Source organism: Brachycentrus maculatus, unplaced genomic scaffold (genome assembly GCF_059751285.1).
Source record: "Brachycentrus maculatus isolate JH-2025_06_01 unplaced genomic scaffold, ASM5975128v1 h1tg000316l, whole genome shotgun sequence".
In the NCBI taxonomy this organism is placed as follows: Eukaryota; Metazoa; Arthropoda; class Insecta; order Trichoptera; family Brachycentridae; genus Brachycentrus; species Brachycentrus maculatus.
The window spans coordinates 170966-192494 of record NW_028281065.1 but is presented as its reverse complement, the minus strand read 5'-3'; the positions used below and the strand labels follow the sequence as shown (position 1 = coordinate 192494).

Genomic DNA, 21529 nt, shown 5'->3' with positions numbered 1-21529 from the left:
TCTTGCATATATTTCATGAATCTTTCTGTAAAAAAACTTTAATTGTGAAAATGAAATTCTTATGTTAACTCCTTTTGAATTTAAATAAAGCTGCTTTTATACTAGCTTCGTTCTAAGAGGTGTCTTAAAAGGTAAAGTTAGACAACGACACAATATGCAAAGTGCACTAACTCACTTGGATCTATGTTCTTTCGAATTAAAGTAGAATTTACACATTTGCTTTAAACTAGTACATTGTTTTACCAAGAATAATATATATAAACGCATCTTTTACACATAAAAATATAAATTTATTATTATTAAACATGGTAACAAAAGTTTATTTTATAATTTTAATCCATTTCCTAAGCATTTCAACTTACAATCTTAAAATTAAAAACGCAGTTCTCTCCAATAAAGAAACTGAGCTCTTGTGCTTGGAGAGGGACTAACACTTGTTTGTTATGTTTATTTTCTTTTGTTAAAGGAATATGAATATATTAAGTATTTATTATAAATACTTTGGTTTGAATATTTTAAAATAAAACATGCACTATTTAATTAGGTTTGTCAAAAACACCACAAAACTTAACTTGATTTTTTTCAAACAAGTAGGTACTGTAGAAACATGGAACTGGCAAAGAAAAGATGAGAATAAAGTGAATGCCGTTGAAATGTATTCCCTCAGACGAATGCGTGGAAAATTGTTGAACGATATAATTAAAAACATTTTTTAAAAAAGGAATGTAAGGATAAACTAGGGATAATTGAAAATATTTGTAATTTCTTTAAAGTAGTATGGACATGTGGAGCGAATGGATTATGAAAAAATGCCTAAGAATTATGTTTGGCAAATGTGACCTCAATGAGAACAGAACAGGGAAGGCCGAAGAAGCCTTGGCACGACCAGATCAATCAGAACCTAAAATCTGGTGGTGTAAAAAGTACGTTATCAGGGGGCATGTATAACTGAATGTTAAGGAAGCTAGAAGTGTATATCAGGACAGAAGGCAGTGGCGTTCCATCCTCTCTGCCTACCCCTGCAAGAAAGGGCGTAATGAGAGTAGTAGTAGAACTATAGTAAAAAATAATGATTTTAGTTAAAAGCAGAAGATAAAATCTGTTAAGAAGAAAAGGTGACGTTTTGTACTCGTACATTCGATAAAATTTCATTTCTTTTTTTGAATTATGATATCATATTAATGTGATTTTGAAAAATTGTTTTGATTCTGAAAACAACACAAAATTTTATGGTCGAATCGCGCTACGTAAATTGTCGGATACTGTTTTTGTAAAAAAATATTTTCATTCGTTTACAAATACAAAGCCAAAAAACTCCAGTTTGTACCAAAATCAGTGCAATACCATTATTTCATCATTTGTAAAACCAATTTTAAAACGGAAAAATCCAAAGAGCGATACGAATTCTGCGTGAATTTCGTTGCTTCGCGAGCCATGTGTTGTCATTATTTTGCTATATACATACAGTGCTAGAATTCTAATACGCCATTATCAGGAATCCATTCAAATTTTAAGAGTTATGACCAAACCATGTCCGTTCGTCTTTTAATGTTTTCAGATGTTACCATCGCTGATTTACAGCTCAATAAAACCCAAATTCGGGGAGATAAAAATACACAAGGGGAGAGATTACTTAGAATCTATGTGAAATATTGTATGAATCTGTCGCGACTAGTATTAAAAAAAATGAAAAATTTGCTAAATTAAGCATTTTTTAAATGAAAGACTGTACTTCTTGTCAAAATATCCTATCAAAGTGAATCAGTTATTGCTTAATATATTATTAGATTAAAACCAATATTTTTAGCTTTTCCACTTTATTTTTATTTGACCAGCGACCGGGTTTCGTCATTACCGACATCATCAGACTGGTCATGTCGGTAACGACGAAACCCGGTCGCTGGTCAAATAAAAATAAAGTGGAAAAGCTAAAAATATTGGTTTTAATCTAATAATATATTAAAAATGCAATTCCATCACGAAGTGTCAGTGGATAATATAAATCTAGATATTGCTTATTTTGAAAAAGCATTGAAAAAACTTTGATAAGGTTTTTAAATATATACTAATTTTTTTATATTTGTAAGTTGCCTGAGAATGAATGAATGAAGTTGCCATGAGGTAAATAGAACTAAATTTTCCATTTATTTAGTAGTGCTAATATAGTTTACCTCTAACAGGAATTCAGAGTACCTCTGCTGGTACCATCATTTCTAACTTTGCTTTTGAAGAACCTTATCATGATCATGAATTACGCGACTAAGGATTCAAGTCATTTAATAGGGCTTCCAGAAAAACATATAAATATAATAATAAACACACATAAAATTTAACTCGCGTAAAATATATTCCTTTATTAAAAAAATTTAACTCAAATATTGTTTATAACCACTATTAATTTTGGTAAATATCTACATATATCAGAAACACATATATAAAACAAAAAACAAAGAAAATGATTGCTATATATTTAAAAAAAAATAACTGTATTCATCTAGCAACACAATTATGGAAACCAGATTTGATTGAAATATCAATCTTTCTGATTCATCTGAAGCATTTTAAAATAAAAATATGGAAGTTTGGATTATTATTAGGATAATTTCAAAATATTGTGAAAATAAAATAATTATTAATTACAAATATGAAGCTATTTATTGCACAGATTTTATCATTTGGACGTATTGTATTTAATTGCATTTCATAACCAATTTTCTTAAATATTTTTTAATCATAAATAATTTAAAATGTGCCCTAGGTACGGGGAAACAAAGTGAGGGCACAATATTGTATTTTATGATATATTTGATGAAAAATAAAATGTAAGTTAGCAAAATCCTGTTTTCTCATTTAAAGCTGTTTTTTATGGAAATTACTTGTTTTCTTACGAAAATTAAATGAAAAAAAATATTCATTTTTAAAATAGTATTCCTTGGTTCCAACATTCCAAACGTAGTTTTTTGTTACAATCCGAATCTAGAAACTCTCGCATTAGCGCAGAATGTATGTCCGCTTAAATGGAAATTATGGTCCGAAACGCTTACGAAAAGTAATTCAATAAAAGACCAGTGTAATTTGCAGTCGTTAGGGTGCAGAGCAAACGTGATCCCATATTTTGTCCTCCTTGAAATATTTCACAGCATCCAGCGCATAACTGCACTCTGCAGTTCCTACCCATCTGCAAATTAGCCTACCCGTACAATGCAGTTCTATCACGACTGCATAGCGGAGATATTGCTACAGTTGCTGCACTTACTTCTTAATAATTAATTTTAAATAATTTATCTTGCACGTTTCGTAGTCTGCATATTGGGATAATGAATTAAAAACGAACTATCTCTGAAGTTTTGTCCATCTTCGTGGCGTAATAGATAGCGTGTTTAGCTACCGTGCTGGAGATCCCGGGTTGAATTCACAGGGGGAGAGTTTTTTTTACTGATTTTACAATCTTATATTTATTTAACATTACCCTGGACTGGTTCCTGAAATGCAGGAGTGATGACCTTGCCTTTATATAAGTAACGAACAAGATAACACTGCCTCAATACGATGCAGTATCCTATTCACCAAAGTTGGAAAAAGATCTATCAAGTTTGTAAAAAAAACTTATTATCTTTAAAGATCTTTTTAAAAGGTGTCTCTACTTGATATGAAACATGTGTCATTCTTCCCTTTTTATGAAAGAAAATGGAGTCTGATCCCGGGGCTTACGACCTGGCATTTGGCTGGCATTACGAGTATACACTTGTGTAACTTCGATTCTGTCTGATTGAATAAATAATAATAAATTGTTTATATTTAAATTGGTTCCTACTTTGTATAAACGCTAAAACGGGACTACTTACAATCGATAACATATGTAGTTTTTTTTTTAATTTGTATGTTTTTATAAATTAAACGAAAAATCGTAAAAAAACTTTTATTAATAAATATTATAAAATTGAAAACGATATTTTATTTGCAGGTATCTCCTATCTTGTAAAATAATTTGGAAAAAAACCATACTTATGTAAATTTCACTAAGGTTTCTGCTATCTTCTTTCATATAATATAAAAAAACGATAAATATTTCATCTCGAATCGTGTCAAAACAGATTAACAAGTTGAATTAGTGAGAATACATTTTCACCAATTAATGAAATTGTGATAAAAATTTAATTGTTGCATGTTTTATTTATTATTTTGGCATTTACTTTGTGGTAAGATATGATAAAATTGTTAAAGATAACACTGGGTTTTTAACTTATTATCTTTTTGATAATTCATAATTTGACATTTTTGTGGTACAAGGTGTAATAATTCCACTCTCATAAACTAGAATTGCTATATCTAGTACCACACAAAAGCCAGATTATGAATTATTTAGAAAATTTAAATTCCAAAATAACTTTAATTCTAATAATAATTTAATAAATAATACAATATATTGTTTCAAAATGCTTCACCTTTGCCTTCCTATTTTCCTTTATTTTCAAACTACGCACCTTGACTAACCTCCCTTCCCCCTTACTTACCCCCTCTCCTTATTTAAAGAACAGTTAATTTTTTTACAAAATTTTGAGTGTGTAATACTTGTTCACAAAATCTGGATTATCTCCAATTACAGCCTATGACGGTCGTCAGCCCCGCAAATGCCCAGACTTCCATATAATTCTTCATCTTTGATGAGATGTTAAAAAATAAAAGTTAATTATTTATTATGTTTTAGTTTACATTAAGATTTGAAGATGGAAGCTTAGCTTCCGAAACTAGCCGTCATAAAATAAACTCAAGTGGTAAAAAGGTTTTCACAAGTGTTTTCTTTAATAAATGGTACATTTATTATTAGATTAAAACCAATATTTTTAGCTTTTCCACTTTTTTATTTGACCAGCGACCGGGTTTCGTCGTTACCGACATCATCAGACGTCGTTACCGACATCCAGTCTGATGATGTCGGTAACGACGAAACCCGGTCGCTGGTCAAATAAAAAAGTGGAAAAGCTAAAAATATTGTTTTTAATCTAATAATAAATTAAAAATGCAATTCCATCACGAAGTGTCAGTGGATAATATAAATCTATTAAATGGTACATGTTTATTAATTGTAAGACTCATGTTTTTAAATAGGTACCAATTTTTAAGTGAATTCCTTTTTTCTTTAAGTGTACCTACTCTTTACAGCCAGGCAAACATTTCTGCACGCTTCCTTTTCATTTACATATTTCGTGAGGTAAGTTATAGTATAAATAGATGAAGCTATAAAATGAAATGTGTTTGAAATAAAGAATTTACTTTGTACATAAATCTTATTTTGATTGCTGAAATAAATTTTCTTAATCTGAAAAGAATTTCAGGATCAACAATGATTTACAACTCATGATTTCATTTTTACATTACAGAAATCTAATACATGACTGAAAATATGAATTTTTCATAGGATATAGGAACTTTGTTGTACCTCTTTACTACTTTCAATATATATCATATTCATATACAAATTTCAATCAATCCTTCAATAATTACTAATTATACCAAAAATTACAAATTTAAGAAAAGCCGGGGTAGGCAGAGAGCATATAATGCTTACTACTCGGCAGTCCAAACTCAAAACACAGTAAGGGACATTTTTTTGTAGTACGTTTTTTTTGCATTTTTTGACTAAGTAGATTCTACTTAGTCCAAAAATGCAAAAAAAAGTACTACCAAAAAAATGTCCCTTACTGTGTTTTATGTTTGGACAGCCGCACTATGTCTTTGCGATCATTTTTCGCCTCTTCGACATTTGCGCATCCCCTTATTATTCATGAATTATTTCGACTCTGGAGCCTGACTCCGGAGCTTTCAAGTATTTGACAAACTTTATCATGCTAAATTTTTCTCGGTCCTCCTCTACTTCTATTCAAAATTTTATTCGACACATATATTTATTTCATCGTTCTTTTCTCACTCAATCCTTTGGTATGTTTTAACCATCTCAACACTTTTTTCTTAATTTTGTCGATAGTGCCTATCTCAACTTTGCACTCTTCACTCATTTCACGATTCGAACATCTGTCAAATATAGTTTTGCCGCACATTCGTACGCGAAATCGCATTTCCACTGCATTAAATATGCTTTTATCCTTCATTTGCTAATTCCATACTTCACTTCCGTACATAAGAGTTGGTACCAGGACTACATTGTGTACTGCCAGTGTAACTTACGCTGATGCGTTTATCTTTACTTCAACTAATTTCATTGCATTATTTGTAAGTAACGTTGTTCCCAGCATTCTGTCCCCTTTAATACTTTATCAATCTTTCCATCTACAGAAAACAAACTTCTAAAATAAATGACAACGTACATTTGTTCCATATTTTCTAACTATCTAATATTTTATACCCAGATCTACATTTATCTCTTTCAAAAACTGTTAGCCTTAGAAAATTCAAATTTATCATCAAATCATTAATATGTTATAAAGTATGTATATTATATATAAAGTATTTGTAAGTGATCACTTTAACCATCTATTCAGAAAGTGTGGGCCTTGTTAATTTATATTTTTTTTAGATTTTTTATTTCTGTTGGAATATATATCTTAATAGAAGTAATATGCGGGTATGTATGAGGAGATTCACGAATGTGGAGGAGGTGAAGAATGTTTGCAACGGCAGAGCGATGTTGCACCCTATTTTTTATTATTTTTTTAATTAGAGATAAATATTTGTGTTTTTGTTATTTATAAAAATATTTCATTTTCATACTATTTCTGTGAGCCTAAGCGGCTCGTTATTAGAAATAGGTATAAAATTTTGGTAGAGTGGATTCGAGCCGCGAAACTCTAACTTAAGAGTCCGTGACACTAACCACTGGACCACAACCCGACACTACTACACTCTTTGCTTACCGTTGCGGGTAAACGGCATGATGGCTAGTTAGTTTTTAATTTAGATATCTTCATCTTTGTTGAGACATTAACAAAAATCATGTTGACAAAAACTGAAATCAACGCTGCAAGAGTGACATATCTACAATATTTGTAATCTGACATGCAGATTAAAAACGACGTTTTTTTTTGTGGATAAAAGTTTCAATTATGTATGTGTGAATATGGTAAAAAGGAAGCCGCTTAAAGGTAGCAACTTTTCAGGGCTTTAGTTTCAAGTTAACACCTTTTGACTAATGGCCCACAACTTGAGCACATTTCGGTTGACAACTTCCTCGTGCAAAGTATGTTTAAGTTTTTAAGTAAATTAAATGTTTCTGCCAAGCCAACAGACGGACATTAAACTTATGTAATTTGCATATCATTTAAATTAATTATTGTTTAGGCTGTGAAGCCTTCCCTGCTTTCAAGCGCAGCCAATTTATTTGACTAAGTTGTACCTTCAAATTTGTGTGTTCATATTGCCATTGCAAATTTAAACTGCTATTCGCGTTCAATATGTGAATTCATTTAATAAAGTTTGAGCAACATTTTTCTTCTTTTTCTTCTTCTTCTTCTTGTTTGTGTAGGTCTTGTGGCCTGTTTTTAGAAGAGATTAGCCTCATGCGATGTCGATTCCCAGCTGTCTCTTTGGTGGTCTGCCCGGGAGTTGTCTACCTTAGGGATGGCCGTAAAGTGCAATGTGGGGGAGCCCGGATGGTTCCATTCTCTTCACATGCGCATATCATTGTCTCCTTCGTTGCCTTCTCCTCCTGACGACATCTTCGATCTCACATATATATATATATATATATATATATATATATATATATATATATATATATATATATATATATATATATATATATATATATATATATATATATATATATATATATATATATATATATATATATATATATATATATATATATATATATATATATATATATATATATATATATATATATATATATATATATATATATATATATATATATATATATATATATATATATATATATATATATATATATATATATATATATATATATATATATATATATATATATATATATATATATATATATATATATATATATATATATATATATATATATATATATATATATATATATATATATATATATATATATATATATATATATATATATATATATATATATATATATATATATATATATATATATATATATATATATATATATATATATATATATATATATATATATATATATATATATATATATATATATATATATATATATATATATATATATATATCATTAAACGGCCACCCAATTGCGTATTGTGGGTAAGTCATGCACATAACATGTAACTTTCGTATAATCTGTCTGAAAATTACGAAATAAATTTAATTTAAGGCGCACATACACGCCGTTAAGGGTGAAAGTTTAGAACTCGAAACTTGGAGAAAATTAATTGTGATATTTCGCATGAAAGAGGCTCTAAATTCGTTTGAAACGAATGCCGAAGTTGTAAATAAACAAATTTCAACTTCTTAGCACCTCTGTATGAACTAATTTCCATTCCTTTAATAAATCCGAATAGAATATTCTTGGTTCAAAGCAAAGTTCAGAAAACGCTTCAAATTCTAGTTACTTGTGAGTAAAGAAGTTTGTGATGGATTTCCAGGGTTCCTGGAGCTACCAAATGAGAGAAGGGCAAAATTAAATCACGTAATTTGCCATAGAGTGTGCAACTTTACAATAAACTTAACACTCCCTTCTCCTGTTGAATAATCAAACATTACCATAAATAATATCTTTGGGGCATTACAAGAGTTAGAATTACTCTACCTACAATAACTGTGAAATTATTGCATGTTCAAAACACGAGTCTACTTCCTAAATCTGTGTTACAAAGTCAAGTTGAAACTACGTTTATATGATTTAGTGCCCTATGCTTCATCGGGTGCGGATGTGAGTTTGAAGAAAAAATAAATATTTTTATATATTTCGTTTTTATAATAAATTTATCTCACAAAATAAAGAGTTCACGCATTCGCGGAAGCCTGGGCGTAACAGATATTAATAGAAAGGCAGAGAAAATACAATTGAGATGGTTTGGGCATACAGGATGCAGAGAATCTGAACATGCAGTTAATCAGGCAATAAAAATGGATCTTCCTCGAAAGTTATTTGGAGGAAGACCAAGGGATTCATGGGTGAAGCAGAAAAATAACATGATTCGAAGGCATGGCTTTGGTAACGTTATCCAGGACAGAAGAACATATAACCTGAGGACGAGGAGAGCTGACTCTAGCAGTCTACAAGTCTACAAGCTGGAATGTAGCCAGGAGGAGGAATAAATTTATCTGAAAATAACAAACTTTTTTAATTAAACGCAAAAAGACGACTATATGGAAAAACTGTCTCGAATAAATTCTAAATAAATTACGATAAATACGAATGAATTCCCTAAATTGGGTAATTCAATGCGTACTACTTTTCTCGTGAATATGTCCTATCATTCAAGATGGATGTAAACCAGACGCATAATGGCGTAAAGTACCGTATGCAAAATTTGAGTGAGTTTGAAATTTTACGAAGTCTAGGAAAAATCTGCGACGTAAAATATTTCTGAAATTTTCGCTGGGAAAATATAATATTTGTAGAGGCTTATCGGCTTATGAGTTTTGTTGCTCTGGTTGAGTCGATAGTGACACGTCTAGAAGGATAAACATGAAAAGAAGTGAAATAACTTTTCCTTACATTGGTTAAAATGTAAAAATGTTATTGTGAACACGTGGAAGAAAGGAAGGTTTGAAAGTTTTTTTAACATATTAATAATATAACAATAAGATTTAAGGTAACTTTAGAAATGAAACATTCTAGCTGCCATTCAATAATTGATAATTGGACGAGAATTGAAAGTGAAATTACAAGATTGCGTCACGTTCATTAGGCGTATTTTGTTACGTGAAAGAGATGAAAGATAACGTGGGTAGAAGGAAAAAGAAAGCTTTATATTCCGTCGCCACAAGCAAGTGGAGCAAAAGAGAGAGACTTATACACAACGATACAAAGCGATAGAATAAGATAGTGTCGCGCATGCGCATATTATAGATGTGTACGTCAGACGCTATATATGAGCATTGAGGTACCAGTAATGTTACAATAACACACATGTGAGAAAAGTTTTCATGCTCTGCCAATCACATTTCTGCCGAACGCTATCGTCCGACAACTTCAACCTCGAGTAGTGTTTTTAAGTGGTATTACACAAAGTGAATGATTAATATAAAGGAGACTGTCATATTACCATACGAAACAAGTATTTGGCTGACCCAATCGAACATTATTTTTTATTTATTTTGTTCTTTAAATACCACTATTTCTTAAAATCTATTGTGAAACGTGTTTCGATGTATATCGCATCATTTTCAAATACCGTATTAGTATAAACTTTGTTTAGTATAAATGTTACTATCAAAGTCATTTTCAAACGAAATTTGTTTGAAAAAGCCAAAACAAGGCTTTTTTAACAATAAAATCCTATTATGTATACTCAAAAAAATCCGATCCGAAAGGTATACGTGCATGTTTCGGAATCCTAGTAGAAATATTCCCACAACGCAACGGCATTAAACGAACGCGGAGAAGTTCTCCGGAGCCGTCGATATTTCCATACTCCGTGAGGGCTCGACTACTCGTTTAACGGGAACTTTTTCAAACCGTTTACGTTGCAAATCCTTTTATGCAAACGATACGGGACGCAGTGGCGGCGCAAGTTTTAAGTAGACCAAGTTTAGTTTGACGTTGCGGGCGTGTTTAGGAAGCGGGCTTAGCGGTTTAGTCCGCCGGATTAGCCAACTTGCTAATATGTGTGCATGTTCGGGAGCGAACAGATTCCGGCCAACACTTGCCGGCTGCCGGCAGTATTATACAAATTGGCTTTGAAACTAGCCGTAATGAGATCCTCATGTATACAGCGATACAGGATGGTCGATCGGAATCAGAAAAAGTAAGCCGAATAAAACAAGCAAAAATAGCGTTCGAAAACAAATCTATCAAAATAAATCTTAAAATATAAATCAGGTTTTGTACTGACATTTCTTGGTGGAACTGCATTTTATGTTATAAAATAACAACTTCATTATTGTATAAGTGTCAGTCCGTAAAAATGTCATTAAATTGACCTGATGATGGAATGATTATTCTGAAACCGGTATTCACAAATTAGTGTTTGTTAAAGTGGTATTACACAAGGTGAACGATGAATAATAAAGAGTGAAATTAATGTCCCAAGTACACGAAACTAAGATCAGATAAATAACTATTTAAATGGTTTCTTAGATTTTAAAGTTCAACGCTCTGAGAGGAAGGTTATAAAATAATAATATAAGATTTAACTGAGAATCAAAAAGTTTAAGCCCTTTAAACTCAAAACTTGAATCAGGTAAATAACAATTTAACAGAGTTTCTTAGATTTGAAAGTTCAACGCTCTATGGAGGATGTAATAAAGCATTGCTAGCTGCAAGTGAGTACTGAACCTAAACATTTGTGTGTGTATATATATATATATATATATATATATATATATATACTCGTATATATATATATATATATATATATATATATATATATATATATATATATATATATATATATATATATATATAAAATTTTCAGCGTGTCCAAATACTTGTTCACAAAATCTGGATTATCTCCAATTACAGGAATTATTTTCATATTTTTTGACATCTCATCAAACATGAAGAAGAATATGGAAGTCTGGGCATTTATAAGGCTGACGACAGTCATAGGCTGGTTACATATATATATTTTTTATATATTTTCTCCTTATTTTGAATAGCACCTGCTGGTGCAAAGGTAACTGCAGTGCATCATGCAGTGTAATCTTAATTCTAACTTATCTAATTGAATAATTATAACTTTCAAAAACCAGTCCAGGTAAGTTTTAATTTTCAAATAAGAGTCAAAAGGCCTAAAAGGGTGAAACATAAGTCTCAAATTGCTGTCACGTAGCGATTGCAAAGATATAGAGTTATTTGGTGGATCTGGATTGTAACTAGGCATTAATAATAAATGCAATCTGCGGTGGCAACGAGTCAAAATATCTAATATCTTCATAAATAAGTAAGTAACCGCATACGCAAAGTCCGCTCAGCAAGTTCAAAGTGTAATTAAAATTCATGGTTGTTTTGCATAACACAGAATGCTGGCCATTCCGGTCCTGAAAAGTGTGGTTCTGAAAGCGGTCAGCGGCAGGAAACTAACCAATGAAACTTGGCTAATTGTTGAGGAGAGTTCGGGATTGTGTTTGGGAGCGATTTTACGCGCGTCGGGTAACTTTTGACTTCCGGATATCTTATCCCTTACGACAGCTGTATTAAAAGGGGTAAGTTTTGTTCCGGGGCGAGGGGCGTGCGTAAGGGTTGCCGGATCTGAGAGGGGTGGACTGTGAAATATTCAGCGCCTGTTCAGCTTACTAGAAGGAAAAATTATAGCTAATTTACTAGGGGTTAGAACTTGGAGGAAAGGCTTTTATTTAACCACCATTGAATGTAGCATTTTATATCGTATTAACCTTTAACTTCGTTAAGAATAAAAAATTCTCAATTATGTATTACGATATAAAAGAAAAATCTTTCAAAAATAACGGATTATCTCATTTATTTAACCCAGATCGAAATAAAATTATTAAATCGTATGAAAGTAATCATTTTAAATTTAAGTCTCAGTTAAGTAAATACCACTTTTTCTATAAATCTTATTCGACCCTTGTTTCTTTGAATTGCATCATTTAAATGATGTGATAAATAAATATTTTAAGAAATATTGGTACTCGCATTTACCAAGTAAAAATAAATAAAAAATGGATGAACTCTATAACAAAGTGACTGCTGAATCAATGAATTAAATATAAAATAATTATTTAAATAAATTGCATATTTCCACACACTTATCTACACCCAACAATACATAGGGCACTGCATCGTATGTATTCAGTGTTATCAATAGTATGGAGGCAATGTGATTGATCCAGGGTGATAAGAAATAAATATGAGAGTAAAAATCACCCTCATTAATTTTGACCGTAGTCAAACGCCCTTATCACTACTCTGCGGAGGTGGACAGTATATTTTAGTTTTGAAATATTGTATTTTACATATTTGGGTGTGTAAAAATCCTTGTTCACAAATCTAGGTTTCTCCATTTTTTACAGGGGAGCTATTATTAGATTCTGACACTAGATATTCATATTTTTCTTCATGTATGTTGTTGAAATGTAAAAATATGTTGTATTTTTAATCGAAACTATTGTTATGACTTTTAAACATTTAAAAGTCACAAAAATAGATATTAAATTTATAAATGTATTTGTATTTGTAAAAAGGGAATAAAAAAATGTTTTGACGTCAATGATGAACACTTATTATTACATACGAAAGAAAAAAAAATCTGTTCCAAGCTAAAAAAAGTTCCGATCAAACTCACGATCTAGAAAAATTACAATGCAAAAATTTTTCATAAAAATGGATATTAAATTTTATCAATATTCCCATCCTTAGAAACATACTTCTCAAATGCACGAAATCATCTAATTTGGTAGAAATAAGATAAAATAGAACGGCATAATATTTAGTCCATATTAAATAAAATAAAATATCTTACCTTAAAAATATTATAGTACAGGAAGACCATGATGATACAGGGGATGTAGAAGGAACTGAGAGATGAGTAGATGATGAAGTCGCTGTTGTAGAACAGGCAGAGATCGGGCAGCCTGTCGGGGGTGTTGTTTAGTCCCAGCACGATTGGAGAACCGATCGCAGCACTGATCACCCACACTAGCACAATAGTCAGCCACACTCGGCGATTGTTCTTATGTTTAGCGTACTTAATTGGTTGAGTCACAGCGATGTACCTGAAAAAGGGTAGTTCAATTTAAATATGTAATAATAATAATTAAATATGTATGGAAAAAATTACAATTATGTAAGTTTTTCCACATTAATTTTATTTGACCAGCAACTGGATTTGGTCGTCGGTTACGACCAAATCCGGTTGCTGGTCAAATAAAATTCATGTGGAAAAAATCACATTGTTGTTATTTAATTCTATAAAATGAAAAAGTACAAAACTAAAATACGTAATAGATTTAGTAAATTTGCTACATATGATCATATTAAAAACGTAGGTATGAACAATTTGTTGCATCACAATGGGCGCAAAATTCATGTATTTTTCAAAGCTTTTCTTTTAACATAAAAATTGAACAATTTTTTTAAACATTTAAATCACTTATATCAGCCTTGTATTCTTTCCTTATTATCACCATTCAAATACTTATAATACTAATAATAACGAGATATTACTAAATACCGCCCCCGTGGTGTAATGGTCAGCACGCTCGGCTACCGTTCTGGAGGTCCCGGGTTCGATTCCCAAGGGGGGTAAAATAAATATAAATGATTTTTTCACTGTCATATTTATTAAATATTACCCTGGACTGGTACCTGAAGCGGAGGGCTGATCACCTTTCCTTCATGTGTAAACGATCAAGATAACACTGCGTTTATATGACGCAGTGCCCTATGCACCATTGGGGTGCGGATAAGGGTTTTATTATTATCATTATTATATTACTAAAAAGTGTCTGCCAAATCAATAAATGAAATAAAACTTGAAAAAATACCGGTCTTTAAATTGTGATGCAGCGTTTCTCAAGTTATATTAAAAATCACGTAGAAAGAGATTTTATAATCATAGAAAACCGTTTAAGAATACGTTGCAAATATTGTTAAAAAATAATTAAAGTCGTCTAAATTTAAATTGGCAATATTTGTTCAAGTATACTGTGAAATATACAGTATTTAACCGGATCCACGCGGCTCGCATAACCGTTTGTGTTTTTACAAGACATGCCCCATACGCGGCTGACATAAGCGTTTGTGTTTTCACTTTGCTCCAAGTTTCGAACCTCAGTTCAAGTTGGAGGGATTTTTTCATGGTGTGGAACTTTGGATAAAATAATACGCCAATCTTCGGCCTTATGACATCTGTTGAAATATCTGACTAATAATTTGTAACATCACAAGGATAAATAAAACAACAGATCCCTGATTTTTCTTGCGGTCGGTAATTAGTCCGCGCCATAATCATGCCCTATATCTGTCTCACTCTCGACGCTACGCATCGCCAGTGGGTAAGAGTGACACACGATGCGTGCTTTGATTTATTTATGTTACGATCTAATTTGTTTATATTAAGATATATTTCAAGAATAATGTGACACACGTGTATTATAGAGTACCAAAAAGGCACAATGAATCCCATTGAACGTTTTTGTTCAGGAAAATAAATCGTTTCATAACTAAATACATGATAAAAGTAATAATTTAAAAAACGGCGAAATACAGCCGCGCACGAGCGTCTCTTAGGAACAAAGTTAACGCGTTTAAAAGGTTAACAACGATCAAAACACAGGTTGCAATAAATTTTTGGAAAAAGTGGTATTTACTAAGTAAGATTTGCATAAAAAAACAAAGAGTATTATAAGCACAAAGTAAATGTCGAATCAACGAATGAAATCCTTTACCTTTGCTGTAAATGTTACCAACAAAGCATTTTAATTAATTAAAGTATATGAATAGGCTGTACATATTTGCCTTGTATATTAAATTCGTTACTCGATAATGAGAAGTCAATGGTAAATTGTACCTGCGTAAATGAGGTATTTATTTATAACTGAACAAAGCTCTCATTGTTAAGATCTTGAATGAGAAGTATTAAATTGACTTTTTTGTCTTAGTCAGCAATGGCTTAAAAAACAGAATGAAAAATATTTTTACCAAAAGCTTTCAGTAATATGTTTTGATGAAATAAAAGCCTTCTTCGTGACATTTTACTATTGATTTTATTTGTAGACACAAACTAAGCACAAAGCTTTTGTTTAAATGAACGTGTTATGCCAAACTTTGTTGACACAAAACAAAACTATTCCTGGAAAATGATTGTTTTGTAAATTAATATAATTTTCTATAAAACATGGATCCCTAAATATTATGACAACGTGTGTAAGTTTTTGAAAATAATATTACGTATAACTTACAAATTTACAATAATAAAAATTATATTTACAGTATTTTAAACATAAATAATATGGGCTTTCAATATTTTTTAAATAAACCTTAGATTTCATATTATTTTTTTACATCTCATCAAAGATGAAGAAGAATATGGAAGTCTGGGCATCAGCGTCATAGGCTAGTTTAAGTGATCACTTTACACACGTGTAACATTCAGCCTATGACGGTCGTCAACCCAGTAAATGCCCAGACTTCCATATTCTTCTTCATCATGAGATGTCAAAAAATAATGTGAAAAATAACTCCTATAATTGGAGATAATCTAGATTTGTGCACAAGTATTTGGACACACTCAAAGTTTTATAAACATTAGGTTATTCAATAATAAACTCTATTTTTCATTTTAATTATTTGTTTCATACTTTTGACTTAAATGAATTGTTATTGATACAAGATTGATGACAAAAAAATATTGTTTACTATTAAAACCCGTTTTATTACATTATAATGTAGCTTTTTAGCAATCAAAGTTTATAAAATAATGAAAAAACACAGATTAGTAAGACATTATTCCATATTTATTGTTGATTTAAATATTTTTTATTGTTAATTTTAAATATACATATGTTTTTGATATCACGGCAAGAGTGTAAGAATATTTTGTTTCTAAAAATGTGTTTAATCAACTTTTACATGAAAAAAAGAATTTTCACATTGGTGTAATTAAATAAAAAAAAAGGGAATGAATCATTTGTGACAGAGATCATAATACAAAAAATACCAAATTTTCGAACTTGTAGTTAAAGTATATATTTATCATTTTTGGATTTTTAAATAAAAGTAAACACCTTTTTAAATAGGATACCCTTCTACAGGTGTGGTTCTAAAATTAAGAAGAGTGAGGGCACCCCTTGTTATTGATCTCGTGTGAAATGGGTGTAAATTTAGGTTCCGTGAATTTGTTTCCGTGAAGTTTTCATTTTATTTTATTTATAAACCTTACTTTATATTTATTAAATAAAAGATTAAGTGTGTTACAAAGTTTTCTTTTTTTAAAACCTTTTTTTCTTGTAATATAAAAACCTTTTTTTCTAATTTTAAAAAAAAAAAAAAAATTATATTTTTTTATTGAATAATAAAATTAACAATCAATTTACCAACATAAATTAATTTAAGGGTAGTTTGTAAATATACCTAAGGAATCGGTGTTAGTTTAGCAGGCTCTATTTGTCATTTGCGTTACAATTCGCTTCCACAATTAACCCTCTATTGTGTTTACGCAAGACCGTCCATTACGAGGGATGTTTCAAGAGTGACTGAAGCCCGAATTAAGCCGAGAATTTTCAGCATCTCAGATGCCTAATGGCACCCGGAAGCCGTCGCCATTTTGAGATGTGTTCCGGAAACTGATAATTAAGATTGATAGGGTCTGGGGCTTAGGAAATTATCTTGATTTCTCAGACGAACCGCGTGTGAACTGTCCGAACAACCGCTATAAGAGAAACTTTTATTTTATTTTATTAAATGTTTAATTTGAAGGGATTTAGTACTAAATTCATTTCAAAAACTACTTTTTTATAGTTTTTTTATACATGGTAGGTAACTTATCTGAAAAAAATAACTTTAACTTCTATTAAACACAAACTACTTTTGTCAATATATTTTTTCGATTAGTTCTTTGATTATTATAAAGATACATATATTTTTATTATGACAATACATCGCAACGATCATGAACAACAGTGTTTTTAATAATTTTTTTTGAAACCATTAAATAACTTATTCTACTCAGAAATTGGTACGTAACATATAGCTCACTCCTTTCAAGAACGACATAAATAAAAAACTTGATTTTTCAGGAGAACGTTTTAAAAGTTTAAAAATATAATACAATGTATTAAAAATAAATATCAAGCCACTTATTGAACTTTTTACTGTGCAACAGATCTTTATAGGTAAAACCTGAAGGTTTTTTCTCCATTTAAAAAATATTAAGTTTATTAAAAAAAATTAAACAATACCTTTTCTTCGAAATGCAAAAACAACACTTTCTTTCCTGTAGCGGGTAAATATTAAGTTAAAAATATGCCTCTTTTGCTGGGATAAAGTACATTTTTTGGGCATTCCGAAAACATGCACAGCTGAAAATTGTCGATTTTTGATTTATGACGTTCTTGAAAGGAGTGAGCGATATGTGTATTTTTGATTTGCGTGTATGATGTGATTTTTATTCCTCTTAAAAAAAATTTGAATTTTATTTTTTTTAACGTATTAAAATAATAAAAATTACCTTAACTTTCAAAATTTAACAAAAATAGAATTCGTCTTGAGGAAGAAAATGTGTTTTATAGTCCAAACGTTTTAAAAATTGATAGATAAATTTCAGAGTGGTACTTATGCTCCTTTACGAGTAAATTGTATTATATCGGTCCTTGTATGTCTTATCGTCCAGAAAATACAGTAATATTTTTTGGCATTCTATGAATGCAGTACTATTGACATACTTTTTTTTTCATAATTCCATTTTTTTCACATTAAATTGTCTTAATTTCAAATAACGTAGAAATATCATACAAAATCTTATATTTAATATTGTGGATCATTTAAAATAAACGTGTTGCACTTATTTTATTGCAGAAAAATTCAAAATAAACTGCAATGTTTAGTTTTACTAATTAACAAGCAAATAAATCATTCAGAGGGGTACATAAACGTAGAATGTAATATAAATTAATGCTACTAGCATTTGTCACACATGAGTATCACGATTCCAGTGACATATTCATTAGTGTTGCATATGGCTTAGAATTTCAAATCTCATAAAATATGAACGTTCCTCTATTTGACGTAGATACATGTTATGATGTACATACATAAGTACAAATTCCACGTACATATGTGTAAACATACAAATATGTATAATACTAAAATGTGCTATAGGCATCAAAGGTATCTATCTGTTGTATGAACTATAATATGATGAAATGCCGACGTAGGAGTCATAAGGCATTTACGTCATATTTCTCTATAAAATTATACAGTTATGGCATTCTGGATCATAACACGAATTGGCATTTAACTGTCGGATGTTGGGAAAGCTACCTGCGTTGGAATGTCGTAAGATGGGACATTTATTTATTTATTGATACGACTTAAGTGGGTTTTTACTATATTAGATTTATAGATACAAACGTGAACTGCATAGTAAAAATAATTTTATGTTCAATTAAAGGAATAAATCAGTTAAGTTTTCAATATAAGATGAAGAAGAAAATGGATTTCTGGGTATTTACAAGGTGTACGACTTGTCAAAGGATAGATTAAGTGATCATATTAAACACGGGTAACATTCACCATTCTATCCATTATCGACCGGAACTTGTATATGTGTATATACATAATGATTTGGCAATACTGAAAATATTTAATTCAATATATTGACCTTAATTTTTTTTTTCATTATAAACAAAACTGTTTATTTAGTAAATTACAATTTTTGTTAGTCACCGAGTTTTTTCATTACCGACACCATAAAAAAATTGACGAAATTCTGTTTTAAACCCGAAAAGTCAGGGATCGAAGACCATGATTTTTTATTATTTTTATAAGCCATCTCAACAAACCTTTCTTAATTATAACAATAATATTTATCTCAGCCTTCATTCTTTCCTTATATCACCATCCGGACACCTATCATACATAATTTTGTCGCACTGACTGCATATTTCAACTGCAATCAATCTACTTCTATCCTTCTTTTGACAACGTCTTGCTTCACTTCCATGCAATATAAATTATAATGTTCTTTGTTAATGTCAACAATATTATGTTTAATACTAATATTTACCTGTCAATTGAAATGGCTACTAAATTGAAGATGCTTGATGTTGAACATATGACGTCCATTGCTATGTAGAAGTCACACACGAATGGTGGAAGCGCCCAGGTTCCGTTAAACTGAAAAGAAGAGAAAACATAAATGAATACATTGAATTATCATATTTAAGAACACATATCGCTCACTCCTTTCAAGAACGTTATAAATCAAAAATCGTCAATTTTGAGTTGTGTTTTCCAAATACCTAGAAAATGTACTATATTCCAGCAAAAGCGGCATATTTTTAACAAAATATTTACCCGCTACAGTGCAGAAAGTGTTGTTTTTGCTTTTTGAAGAAAAAGTATTATTTAATAATTTTTTTGAATATACTAAATATTTTTCGAATGGAGAAAAAATCTTCAGGTTTTACCTAAAAAGATCTGTTACATAGTAAAACATTCAGTAAGTGGCTTGTTATTTATTTTTAAAACATTGTATCTTATTTTTAAATATTACAAACGTTCTCCTGAAAAATCACGTTTTTTGATTTATGACGTTCTTGAAAGGAGTGAGCGATATAACACATACAATATTCCACTTTCCAAACCCATCTCGATGTTATCTAGGGGACATTCTGCTAATTTTTTTCTTCAGTTGACATGAAATTAGTGCATGTTGTGCCAGGAAGGCGGTAAACAAAAAAGGTTGGGAAGCTGTGATTGATATTATATCTAGATAACAATTCTATGTGAAATCCCGTGGTAATATGCACAATTTTGACCGCATTTTAAAATTTATATATTTATCGATTTAAACTTATATTTTAATCAATTACATTTTTTCCATCACATACCAGACATCACCCTACGGATGAAATATCAATATATGTACTAAAGATTTCTCAATTGAGACGAAGTATAGTTTGTATACGAAAGATGACGGAAACTTGAGTATTCCAGGGCTTAAGACCTGGCATTTAAATGGCTTAAGTGATTAATTTATACGGTGTTCATCACCGTTCAACTAATGCCACATTACTAAAATTTCGGAAATTGCACATTTGATGAAGGTCTCTGCTAAATAAAAAACCTTACTGAAATCAACCATAGTTCAGAAAACTCACATGTGAATGCGTGTGTCCAAAATTTAAGTATTGTGGTTGTGAATCATGGGACAATAGTAAATATAAAACGTGTATAAAGTGATCACTTAAGACCAGCCCATGATAGGTTTAACCACTGTAAATGCCTAGATTACCATAGTCTTCTGCATCTGTGTTGAGATATAAAAAATTGATACTTTTATATTTTTCGCGAGAAATATTTATCAGATTTTATCGACTATCAATTTATTTAAGAGGAAGCATACTAAAGGCAGGCTAAGTTAATTTCCGAGACAGGCCTGTTAATTAAGATGGGCAGTAAAAGAAGATGAAAAGACTTGATCACATTACTGAAAAGGCAGTGAAAACAAATTGATTGGAACTGTTTCCCCGCTAGAGCGTAACGCGTTGACCCTTGAACTCGCACTGTTAGCTCTAAGATGTTTACGATCGAATATAAACAGCAATACGTAGAAGAGAGAAATTGTATTTACATTGAGAGATGTCACTAAGAGTGCATTACTGAGAATTATTATTCATTTTTATATAGTGCAAAAATAATAATAAAATATAAAAAAGGGAAATGAGATATGAGATGATATGATATTGAATTTCA

General features: G+C 30.5%; 1 protein-coding gene across 1 annotated transcript in view; it reads right to left on the bottom strand.

Annotated features, from left to right (window-relative positions):
- The window catches only part of Dop2R (dopamine D2-like receptor), a 60057-nt gene extending 38974 nt beyond the window's left edge, over positions 1-21083 (bottom strand). The window contains exons 1-3 of the mRNA XM_088268287.1: positions 21069-21083; positions 19839-19948; positions 13575-13827 (exon numbers count right to left, since the gene is read on the bottom strand). Of these exons, the coding sequence (XP_088124413.1) occupies positions 13575-13827; positions 19839-19948; positions 21069-21083 (378 nt within the window). The remainder of the gene's footprint in view (positions 1-13574; positions 13828-19838; positions 19949-21068) is intronic.
- Positions 21084-21529: the final 446 nt, after the last annotated feature.